The sequence below is a fragment of the Astatotilapia calliptera genome, chromosome 2 (assembly GCF_964374335.1).
Source record: "Astatotilapia calliptera chromosome 2, fAstCal68.1, whole genome shotgun sequence".
Classification (NCBI taxonomy): Eukaryota; Metazoa; Chordata; class Actinopteri; order Cichliformes; family Cichlidae; genus Astatotilapia; species Astatotilapia calliptera.
Genome location: NC_137423.1, coordinates 14,105,700 through 14,118,265, shown reverse-complemented (window position 1 = coordinate 14,118,265; position 12,566 = coordinate 14,105,700). Strand labels below are relative to the sequence as shown.

General features: G+C 42.8%; 1 protein-coding gene across 1 annotated transcript in view; it reads right to left on the bottom strand.

The window, feature by feature from the left end:
- mtnr1al (melatonin receptor type 1A like) overlaps positions 1-10,089 on the bottom strand; it is a 46,022-nt gene extending 35,933 nt beyond the window's left edge. Inside the window, exon 1 of the mRNA XM_026185229.2 lies at positions 9,486-10,089. Coding sequence (XP_026041014.1) covers positions 9,486-9,747 — 262 coding nt within the window. The 5' untranslated portion in view covers positions 9,748-10,089. The remainder of the gene's footprint in view (positions 1-9,485) is intronic.
- Positions 10,090-12,566: the final 2,477 nt, after the last annotated feature.

Sequence of the window (12,566 nt, the reverse complement as noted above, 5' to 3'; positions counted from 1 at the left end):
CAGACCAGGTTTGCCAGAGGTGATCCGCAGATGGGCCAGCACAGGACCACCAGTATGTCTGCAACTGTTTTTGTGCTGGCCCATATGTGGGCCACCTCTTGCAAACCAGATCTGGGCCACCAAAGGGATGTCATTCTTTGTGAGCCATTTGTAAGCACATTGTGTGGGCCAGATCCGGGCCATACCAATTTTGCTATCTGGGAAGGAGGTGTCCAGCAAGTCAACCGGCTCTGACAGAGCTCTTCACCTGGCCTTTGAGGATGAGCCAGGACACCTTTTAGAGGATTCGTTTCTGGCCCTTGTATCCTCACAGCTGTATGACCACAGCTCATGGTCACATTAGAGGTCTGAAGGAAGCAGAAAACCTGGCATAGCCCTGACTCCATTCCAAATTTACTCTACTTAAGCGCTGCTAGCTTGAGCATAAAAAATAATATTTTATTTGCTGTGCAGTAAAGATCCTTGAACTGTGTTTCAGTGGAGAAAAGTAAAACTCCACAGGGCGCAATTCAATTCATTCATGCACACTCCACCCTGGGTGAAGCTGGGCGATTTGAACCCCCACACTGTGCATGGTCATGGTATTTGTGCGCATGTCTATTAAATACCGGACTCATAAAGGTTTTGCAGATCCCAGAGAGTAGGAGGCTTATTGAGATGAAACTTAGCATCATGGAAGTCATGTGACCACAGGCTAAAGTTAGCCTAATCTCCCTGAACAAACATATCCTGAAGATTTTTATCCACAGAGCATTTTTTAGCAATAATGCAAAATCCAATTGAGTTGTTTTTGCTAATGAATCCAGGGTGAGGCTAACCTCCAGGCTAGCCTATAAAAAAAGCACGTCAGAGAGTTTCTTCTGAAACCTGTGAGTGAACTTGCAGATATGTCCACATGTTTTTCCTGCAGTAAGAGCATTTTGTACTGGAGCTGTTACTCGTGAATATTTGAGATGAGCATTTGCGTCTGCAGTGCTAATGAAGGGCAGATGTATGAGATTCATGAATGAAGCAGCTTTGTGTGGTTTGCTCCGGCCCAATGGGACTGTTCTCAGAAAAGTTTGAGCTCTGCTGATGTTCTGAACCTGAGATCAAACAGGACAGTCTGACTCAATCAAATTGATTGCTGGACACAGCGCACAGTTTCAGAGCCAGAAAATGAGCTGAACAGGTAGAGTTTGGGCAGTCAGCCAGTAACCCTTGACGCTGATACACTGCGCTTCCACCCATGTTTGAACAGTCCCTCTGAGACCTGAGCAGAGCAGCCCAACTCGGAAATTACTTTACATATAAAATCTCTGCTTCTTTTTCAGCACGAGCAGCTGAAAGAAGAGTTTGCAGGTTAGGAATGAAGGTAGTCTGTCGGGCTTGTGTAGATGTGGTGATGAAGTGTAACACCAGTGATCAGGGTAGATGGAGAGGGAGAGCAGAAAAATGGAGAAAAGAGGAGAATCATTTACCTTCAGGAGAGGAGAGAAGGATGCAGTCGAGAGGAGAAAATCTGAGAGATAAGAGACCTGATGGGACAGGAGGAGGAAAGAAAAGAGCAATGAAGAGGAGAATCATTGAAAAGGAAGGATAAAAGGACACTGTGGAGAGAGGGAGAAAGACGAAAAGTTGGAGAGGATGAATCAAGTGGAAAGGACAAGAAAGGCAGGAGAGAGGAGAAAAATGGACATGCAGGAGAAGAACCGTGAAGAAAATTAAGGAGATGAGGCTACTGAAGAGAAGGGAGGAAGGGGAGGAAGAGGAGGGATAAGAGAGGACAGGATGAGTGATCAGATATCTGAGGAGGCAGCGAGAAGAATAAATGACAGAGGTGAATAATTCATCCAGATTTCCAACTTTTATCATTACAACCCCGGCTCAGGGATCAACAGAATGTGTTGGTTTAATAACTTTTCACCACAGCAAGGTGATGTTCTGGAGATCAAGTGTTATGGAATAACTGGAAGGTGACAAAGAATGATCTTGGATAATCATCCCAGTCTTTATTTACCCACTAATTCAAACAAGGGCGGCATGGTGGTTAGCACTGTTGCCTCACAGCAAGAAGGTACTGAGTTTGATTCCACCATTAGGCCGGGGTCTTTCTGTGTGGAGTTTGCATGTTCTTCCCGTGCGTGGGTTCTCTCCGGGTTCTCGGGCTTCCTCCCACAGTGCAAAGTCATGCAGTTAGTGGGGGTAGGTTAACTGCAAACTCTAAATTGTCCATAGGTGGGAATGTTTGCCAGTTGTCAGAACATGCAAAACAGTGCAAAAGTAACATGACAAAACTCTGTTCAGACAGTGAATGGATTGACTCTTATATAACACTTTCCTAGGTACCTAGATTACTCAAAGTACTCTATACAACATTCAGACACTTTCTCCTAACTGTGTGCTTCCCACACATTCACACTCTTGACATGCAGACTGGAGGAACCAGGGATCGAACCGCTAACCTTCCGATTAGCACGTGACCTGCTCTACCTCCTGAGCTACAGCCACCCAGTGGTAAACTGTAAACCATCGCTAGGTTTTGGATAAAGTATACATTCACAAACCTGTCAAACCTGCATTTGAAACGCTGGCTACTATAGCAGTATAGTATTGCAACATGGCATTTGGGTCTCCTAACTAAAGTAGGAAAATAGGAACATAAATAGTGCCATCATTGCCAGACCTGGCCCACATCTGGTTGACATACACCCTGCCATGACACCGGTCAGTCAGAAGTGCCAGCTTGATGCCAGATCCAGGGAAGACCTGTTTTCTATGAACCTCGGCCACATGACCCAAACCACAATCGAGCCAGATATGGCATGCCATCACATAGACAGTGTCATCTATGCCAGGCTTACCTGGGCCATATCAGGATGACATACGTCTTATCATGCCAGAAGTCAGCCAGCAGTGCTGGCTTGATACCAGATCCGGGCCAGACCTCCTTGCTATGTGGGAATGGGCAGTGAGGTCAGTTAGGGGCAGCTTCACAAAGTCTTACAATGCTTCTAAATAAGAATACTTTTCAAAAAGTGTTCGAATTCACTGAGAAGGCTCGTCTAGCACAGCGTGAAAAGTCTAAGGCTACATCCACATTAATGCGTTTTCGTTTGAAAACGCATTGTTTTCTCTCCATTTTGGCCTCCTGTCCACACTGAGACGACGCTTTCCCCAAGGAAAAACGCATGGTTTTGAAAATGCTCTTGAAAACGCATACATTTCAAAACAAAGCTGTCCCGTCGCAGTGTGGACACTCGAAAACGTAGACTTTCTAAAACGATGATGCATTTCAGTCATGTGAAGCGGTCATGTGACCAATTAACCCTCTCAAGGCAGGCGTTGCCGATTTGCAACAGTTAAAAATTAACAACCTGATTACCCCACATACATATTTTATGAGGTTTTTTTACTCAGAAGTACCACTGCAGGACTTGGTTGTGCATTAGCAACAAAAAGTTTAATTTGAGCCTGAGAGGGTTAAACAAAGATAGCGGAGGGTATTATACAGCAGTTGTTTTGTTTGCTTTCAATTATGACAGCCCTGTTAAAGATTAATATCAGTTTGTACATGTTCCTTTTCTTCAAATCATTTAATTCTCACGCGCTTTGGCAACTTTGTACTTTTGTGTTACTTGCAGCAACAACTCCACCTCATTGTTTTTCCATTTAAAAAACTTGGTGCTTTTCCCCAACCTTTTGCTGCGACGTTTCAACGAGCCGTAAAGTAAATAAATGGCAGACAGAAATGAGGCAGGCCAAATCTTCTTGTTCTTCTTGCATGCGCAGTACTGGAACGTAAGCATTTTCAGCCGTTTCAATGTGGACGGACAACTCTGAAAACGACTGAAAACGCTAGTGTGGACGCGGAGCATTTTCAGACGGAAACCCTGTTTTCAAATCTATCTATAGTGTGGACATAGTCTAAGACCAGGCAACAAAGAAAGTTTGACTTGCTGAGCATCAGAAACACAAGCAAAATACAGAGAGTGTTCTCAGCGGCCAGAAGAAAGATGGATGCCACACAGAGAAGTGTGGACAAGTGGGTGAAAAATATGTCTGACAGACAACTCACCCAAGCAGAGACAAATCCCGCTAGTGGACTGATCACAGCCACAGAAACATTAATTCGAAACAACATTGCAGACGTGGAAGCAGAGCAACTACGGACAAAGGTTTTGGCCTGTCTCAGCAATGCAAAGCCCCCAGTATCAATACAGTCATCCCACATAAACTCACTCACAAGCTGGCAACACTCAGCCTACACCCCACCTTTTGTGACTGGCTACAGGACTTTTTGACTGGCAGGCCCCAGTCCGTCAAGATTGGCAACAGGACTTCAGCCAGCATTATTACAAACACTGGCGTTCCACAGGGTTGGTCCTCAGTCCCATGTTCTACATCCTGTACACCCACGACTGTGTCGCCTCCAATAGGGATAACACCGTACTGAAGTTCGCGGACAACACAGCAGGGATTGGTTGCATCACTGGAGGGGACGAAGTGGCTTATAGGAGAGAGGTGGCCGGTCTGGTGTCATGGTGTGAGGACAACAACCTCACCCTCAACACTGATAAAAGAAAAGAGATGATAGTGGACACAAGACCTCACCAGCCGCTGTTTATCCGGGGCTTTGAGGTGGAGAGGGTGAGCAGCTTTACATGCCTGGGCGTCTACATCACTGAGGACCTCACCTGGACACTGAACACCACACAGCTGGTCAAGAAGGCTCAGCAGCGGCTGTATTTCTTGAGGAAGCTGAGGAAATTTGGTATGTTGGCCAAGATCCTCAGCAGGTTCTACAGCTTCATTGTGGAGAGCACACTGACCAGCTGCATCAGTGCATGGTATGGCAGCACTACTGCTATGGACTGCAAACGCCTGCAGAGAGTGATAACAACCGCGGAGAAGGTCACCCCGCTGCCCTCTCTGCAGAGCATATACCATCGCAGAGTCCAGAGGAGAGCTGACTCTCACCCCAACCGGTCGCAGCAGATAGCCACCGCTCCCTGAGCCTGGTTTTGCCAGAGGTTTCTTCCTGTTAAAAGGGAGTTTTTCCTTCCCACTGTCGCCAAAGTGCTTGCTCATAGGGGGTCATATGATTGTTGGGTTTTTCTCTGTATCTATGAAGCGCCTTGAGGCGACTTTTGTTGTGATTTGGCGCTATATAAATAAAATTGAATTGAACTCCATCCTCAAAGACCCCACACACCCCGAACACGGACTGTTCACACTTCTAAACCTTTGTCCTGAGGGCAGAAGTGTCCAGAACATCCCGACTGAACAACTCCTTCTTCGCCACTGCTATCAGACTCTTGAACAACTGACCTATTTTAACAGTAAAAATAACCTTTGCACATCACATCATCTTACATATCAAACCAGCATATTAAGCTCATAGCTCTTTTGCATATAAATCTATTTATCTGTTTCAATTTTTGTTGTATGTATTTATTCATACTGTTTATATTTTATTTGTTCTAGTTCTATTTGTACATATTAACAGGCATCTGTGTGTGGACAGCAGAGAAATAATTTCATTGCATAGAGAAATGCTTTTCTTTGTACACATGACAATAAACGTTTTGAATTTTGAATCTATTAATGTGCAAATGTACTGTTTATAAGGTTGGGGAAACCTGCAGAACTCACTTGGATGAGTGACTAAACGTTTCTCCCACTAAAAACGTCCAGATGAACAGAATCAACCTTTTGGGACTTCCTTACCTTGATGATTGAGCATGCATCAAAAGATCAGACAGAATATTTACAGACTACAGGTCACTTAAAATGAACATTTGGCACAAGCAGCTCACAGAGATAATTCCAGGTGGAGGAAACACCCAGTTTCAGTTTGAGTGCAAGCTTTAGGGATAGACAGAAGGAATAACTCTTGAGGTTAATGAAGCCAACTTTTGGGTTGGCACTTTTTGGATGTTGGTGTATGTGAAATGGGAGGGTCTTTAAATGAAAATTACTAACATTGACTTTTGAGAGAGAGAATAAAGCATTTTTTTTATCATGCTGGTTGTTAAAAAAGCCTAAATTGGCCCAAGAATGGAGCAGCTACTGCTTTCTGTATTGCCTTTTACCTGTAAGTAAAAAAGAGGCCACACCCCTAATAATGCAAAAGGGGAATTTTAAAAACATCCTTCCTCATACAGGTGTTATGAAAGGGGAAATTATCTATAGAAACTAAAACAGTTTGTGTATCAGGCTGTAAATACGTTTATTTTTACATGGGAGTCTATCCGTTTTTTAAGTGATGACGTATGAATCCTGCTTCCGAGTCCAGACTACTCTACGTTTATTAAGGCTGTTGTGTTTTTAACATGTTTTAATGATATGTATCTTGAAGTCAGTAATCACTGTTTACCTTTCTCGGGTTTATTACCACTATTCATTTTAAAGCTCAGTTTTTAAACCCTTACGATGTAACTACATCCCAGCCCATGCAGAAGTATATTAATGGCTAACCTCGTATTGTGGATGAATTATCTCAGTTGTTTCTCCTGACTGAAGTTTGGTCTCTTTACAGCATCCTGCCATGTGAATGCATTTGTCCCTAACCATTGGGAACACTCACGTTAACTTTTATCGAGTGGAAAAAAGTTAGCGTTCATCCTCCAGCTTCGGTCTGTTTATATTATGCTAACATAGCTGTGTAGCTAGCCACCGCATAGCACATCATTATATACCAGCTAGTGCAGCTTCAGTAACCCTACTAACGTCACTGCTGTTTAGTTTTCTGTCTTCATTTATGTCTGAAGTGATAACAGAGCTGTACGTTTTAATCTTACAGAAATCCCTCAGTCAGAACATGGTATATCATCTTTAGATGGAAACTAGTGAGCTAACGTCCTGCTAAATTCTAACTCCGTTAAATTTCAGAAATTCTGTTTTCATGGATGCTTGGATGTTAAACTTTACTGTTACACCTGGTAGAGCAGCCACACCGATCATTTAAACAGTCAAGAATTTATACAGTGATCTCACTCTCAGTGATGCTGCAGTGTTCGTTTGATTTAGGGACCTGAAGCAAAGTTTGGACCCAGAAACAGCTAATGACGTCAGACTTAAACACCAGATGGGAGTGACTCTCTGCTGCTGCCTCTGCTGGACACTAGAGGAACTGTAGCTCTTTGTTTTCATATTTGCTGCATAGCAGATACACTTGTTCTGTTTGGAGGGTTAATGATGTTCATTAACAGGTGTGCTCACATCTGTAGACAACGCTCTCTTTTTCTGCATTTTGTCGCATTATTTTATCATAACTCTCTAAAAGAAGAAGATCAGTGCAGAGGTCTTATTTGAAGTACAGAAAAACAAGATGAGGGTACAAAATGATCTTGTAATCAATTAGCTATACAGTGTAAAGTGGATATTATAGATCTACCAGCTTCTATAAGGTATAATTTCTCAAATGTGCAATTATACCAACCTTCGTGTGAATTTTAAAAAGACTGGAAAAAGAAAGTCTTTCTGTTATCTGGAGTTTCTCAGCAGGATGTAAACCCACTACAGTGTCAGTGCTCACACTTTAAGCACTCTGATCCTTCAACAAAGAGAAAAAAACCTCAGATGCAGCAGGTTACTTCAACCATCTCAAACTAAACTCTTCATCTGTTCCAGTCTTCCTGTGTGATCGAGTAGTAATGATACGGTGTCCATGATAATACTAACAAAAAGGTAGTAATGCTCTCTCAGATCAGCTGACAGTTTGAACAGCACCATGAAAACTGCTAAACGAAATCACGAAATTGGCCGACTTGAGAGACGATGCAGATCGAAGGTTCAAAGACAGGTTTTGATTAGTTTAGATTACATTTTAAAGATTGAGGACGTCCACGTGGAGCCTCATCCATAGATATGCTGCTGTGATAAATGCCTTTTAGTACCAGACATTAAGAAATGATGGTGGAAATGATGAAGCGAGCTGTTTCATGCCACATTTCAGACAAAAACAATGCACATTTTTTAACTGGAGTGATGACTGCTTCTGGTTTTTTGCACCAAGGGAGAAAAATGTGACACTGGAGATTTAACTGAGCTCAGGCCTGAAAGAACAGTCCATCAACACGACATCAGAGCCGTACAAACGCAGCAGGACATGTGGCCACAAGCAAAAAGTTCAGTGTTAGACTGTTACTGCAAAAGTAATCTAATTACTTTCTGCAATGACTAAGTAAAGTATGCATTACTTTCTTCATAATTTATTTTTCTGGAGGTTAAACAGCGGCGCGGCGCAGTTTGTGTAAAATGTGTTGATCTCCAGCACCCTGACCTGTGCTGCGTATTGCTGTGAGGAGATACGAGCAGGTGCAGCAAGTCTGAAACCCTGATGAATTGATTTTCCTGCCTGGACTAATTCTCCTGAGGTCTTGCTGGACGTCATGCATCACCAGAATGTGAAAACTGCCAAATAACTCATGGGGAAATATGTGAGTATTGAAAAGTGCAGTGAAGGAGTGTGAGTGCTTTATCAGAACCTGTGATGATGATGTGTTTGATGAGCAGGAGGTGCTCAGGTGCTTCTGAAGTGTGTGTCGCTGTCAGAGTTTTACTCATCGATCACAGTGAGTCAGCTGTCAGGCTGCCAGCGCTTCGTTTTTCTCACACCTCAAACGTGTCGGGGAGTCTCGGAGAGTTTGATCCTCTGCACGAGCCAACAGCTCATCAGTGCCTGAGAGCCAAACTTCAGACTCTTCAAGACTTTCACAACAAAAGAGCTATTAAAGGAACTCATCAACCTGTCAGGCTGATGTTAGAGTGGCTTCTGTGAGGACTCTGGGGTACCACATACTCTTTTTATTTCTCTAAATATTCTTGCAGGTCTATTACAATAACCAAGTAACTGCACGATTATGACTGTTTTATGGTTTTTATAAGATTTCTCAGTTAGGATATCATCAAAATATCACGCAAACATACTGAAATACACAAACATGAAAGCATGTCTGAGCCATCGCCCTCAGAAAAATGGACCAATGGATCAATCCACTCATTTTTAACTCCCAAATGATTAAATTCCTATGTGCTCACAGACAAACACAGGAGCAAAGAGAAGTGCTTTCATCTCATCATTGGATCCATCAGCCAATTAAACTTTATTAGCTTTTCATGCAGGTTATAGGCGCTTCACAGGTGACTGAAATATCTAATAAAACAGAACAAAGGACACAAAAAGATGATTTTAAATCAAAAGAAATACATGCAAAATGCAAAGCTAGAGTTTATTTATCTTGGAAAACTTGGAAAATGCCTGCAGCACAAAAATATAAAACAACCAACTTGCAAAGAAAAGTAGTATTATTCAAGCAGAAAAGAGTTCAATAAATGAAATCAATAAAATTGAACAGAAATAAAACGATTCATGCTGGGGACTCTTAGAGAGACATTCACTGATGTAACCGAACATCTGGTCACATCTGTTCTGGAATCACAAAGTTCCAAAAACTCAAAGAAATCCTGCTGACGAGCATCTACCGGGAGGTCAAGTGTACCTGCTTTCCTGAGCTTCCTGTTCCTGAACACGGAGACGATGACCAGCAGGTTCCCGATAACATCCACCACGATGGTCGCGATGAGGACGCCGGCCAGCAGGGTGGCCACCCAGGGCACGGCGTGGTGCTGCGGGGCCTCTCCTCCCGCGGCCGGCGTGGAGTTGCGGGGCCCCAGGGTGCCCGTCGCCGCGGTGGGCTCCCGGTCCTTCAGGGGCATCAGCTGCGGGAGGTGCCGGGGGTCGACGAGTCGCATCGGGTCCATTCAGCGTCACGCGAGGGGGTCAGAGCTGCGCGCGACGCCGCCTTCGGGCGTGCGGTTGTCCGGGTGAAGCATGCCGACGCGTCTGCGCAGGACTTTTCCCGCCTCACGGTTCAGTTACAGTCACAGCTCCGCGCCGCTGTTGTCACACTCACGTGCGCACAGACGCCTCTGTCCGCGCGCAGCAATTCCGCGCGCTTATAGCGCCCAGCCTGCCCGCAGCCGCTCTACGTCTCCGTCTGAGGAGAGGAAGACAACTCTAGCACTGTCTCCTCTGCTCCTCCCTCCTCCCTTTCCTCCTCCCTCCCCTCTCTCTTCTTCTTTTACTATTTCACATCTCTTCTTCCCCTCTTTCCTCCCTCTTCCCCTGCCTCCTCTCCTTCCTCTCCTGCTGCATCTCCATCTTCTCCTCTGTTGTGCTGTTTGAACCATTCTAATGGTTAATGTTCTAAATGATAACAAATGCCCATTCTATTATTTTCTATTGTACTGTATTGTGAGAAAGAGGAAATAAATCAGGAAGGTAGAAGAAGTGTGGTTAATGCTCTTGAAGTGGAATATTTGAACCCTGACCCCGTGATCTCTCTCCTTGCTAAACCCAGATGCTTCCAAAATCTCAAAGTTTGTGGCAGGAAGCCCCGAGGGCAAATTTCTCCCATTGGCACAAGAAAACATAAATCCCTTAACCCCCCCCCCCTCTCACACACACACACACACACACACACACACACACACACACACACACACACACACACACACACACACACACACTCACCACCACCACCACCACAGATCCACGAAAAGGACTCATGTAAGGAGGTGCTCCAACAGGTCATTTACAACAGCACTCATCTCTGAGTCTGAGCACAACTTTTCGTATCTTAAATTCACAAAGTGACCCATTTTACTCTGAGCTGATTTTTGTTCTTCCAGGGAGTGTAGAGAGGTGAATATCCAGGCCACAGACAGGAGGAGAAAGACGGCATGAGTAACATTAGTGGCCCACAGATGGGCGAAGGTTTTCACGATCTGCGGGACTAATGCAGTGTTTTACTTAATCACCCACAGATTTGACTGAACTAATCATCTTAGACATGGGAACAATGATGGAATCACCTCGCTTCACAGAGATGAGACCAAAAATGAAATCATGTTTTTTCAGATGAAGTGGAAGAAAAAAGATGGACTCATTAAAAACACATCAGCTGCTGCCGTGCTGCACCTGCTCTGTGGCCAAATTCATTGTCATCCGGCTTCTTACATGAGCAGGAAATGTGCTTCTCATCTTCAGTCATTTTTTTAAATATAAATTTTATTGCTTTTTGCAACAACATACAAAGGTTTGTTTTCCCAATAATATGCTGCTGTAATAGGAACCCTTTTCCCCCACCCCCCACCCTGCTCTCTTCCAAACCTACAACAAAATAAAAATAAAAAAACCCCCACATAGAATATGTATACATTTGTACAATATGTGGCATTTATACATATTCAAGGAAACAAAAAAGAAAGGAGAGAAAAAAAAAGTAGACAATAGAAATAGCTAGCACATACTAAACAATTTTCTCCTCATCCACACTCCTGCAGGAGTTGTCCGATGTTCACTTCTTTTATAAAGTTTTTAAATGGCTTCCAAATTTCATCAAAATATGTTAACTTGTTTTTGAGAAAGTACGTTATCGTTTCCATTGCCATACACTGTGCCAAAGAATTTATCCAAGCACCAATAGCAGGAGGATCTGATGTTTTCCAATTTAATGCAATCATACGTTTTGCCTGTAATGTACATTAATCCATAAACTTAATTTGATGGGCTCTTAGTTTAAGATTTTTAGAATACACTTGTAATAGCAACATTTCTACATCTAAAGCAATCTTTTTATTCAAAATTTGGTTTATTTTGTTCATCACCTCCTGCCAAAATGCACGGACAATTCTGCATTCCCATATACAGTGGAAAAATGTTCCACGGGCTTCTCCACATTTAAAACATGTATCTGGAATTCTGTTATTATATTTATTCAATTTCACTGGTGTTACATATGTTTGCATGATCCAATTGTATTGTAATAACTTTAAGTTATTATTAATTGATTGTTTTTGTGATTTTAAGCAAATTAACTTCCATGTCTCCTCAGAAATATTAATATTTAGGTCCTTTCTCCCAGCTTCTAACTTAGAAACTGATGTATCTGGAGAGGCAGAGACAATCCAGTTATAAAATGTTGAAATTAAACCTTTATTACCACCTTTTTTCACCATTAACTCCTCTAACTTACTTAACTGGGGAATGTTGAGAGACTGATTTTGCATGGAAGAAATGAAGCTTCTAATTTGTAAATACTTAAAAAAGTGTTTTTGGGGGATTTGAAATTTTGAGACTAAATCCTCAAATGAAACCATTACTCCATCACAAAACAGATCACCCACTTTCTTAACACCTTTTTCTGCCCAACCCTGGAACCCTGCGTCCAGATTTCCTGGTACAAATAAGGCATTTCCCCAAATAGGACTAAACTGAGAGAGATTATTCTTAATATTCATCATTTCTTTAATTGTAAACCAAACTTCAATCATATTTTGGACTATAGGATTATTTGTTTCTTTCTTTAACTGTTTTGGCTTTGCAGAGTATAAGTACAAATTTAATGACATTTTAAAAGAATTTGCTTCCATCCCCACCAAAATAAAACATTATTGTCCTTAATTGAATAGCCAGATAGTACCAGTAAAAATTGGGGCATTTCAACCCCCCTGTATCAAAGGGAAGATACAACAAAGACAAGCGAATGCGAGGATGCTTCTTGTTCCAGATAAACTCT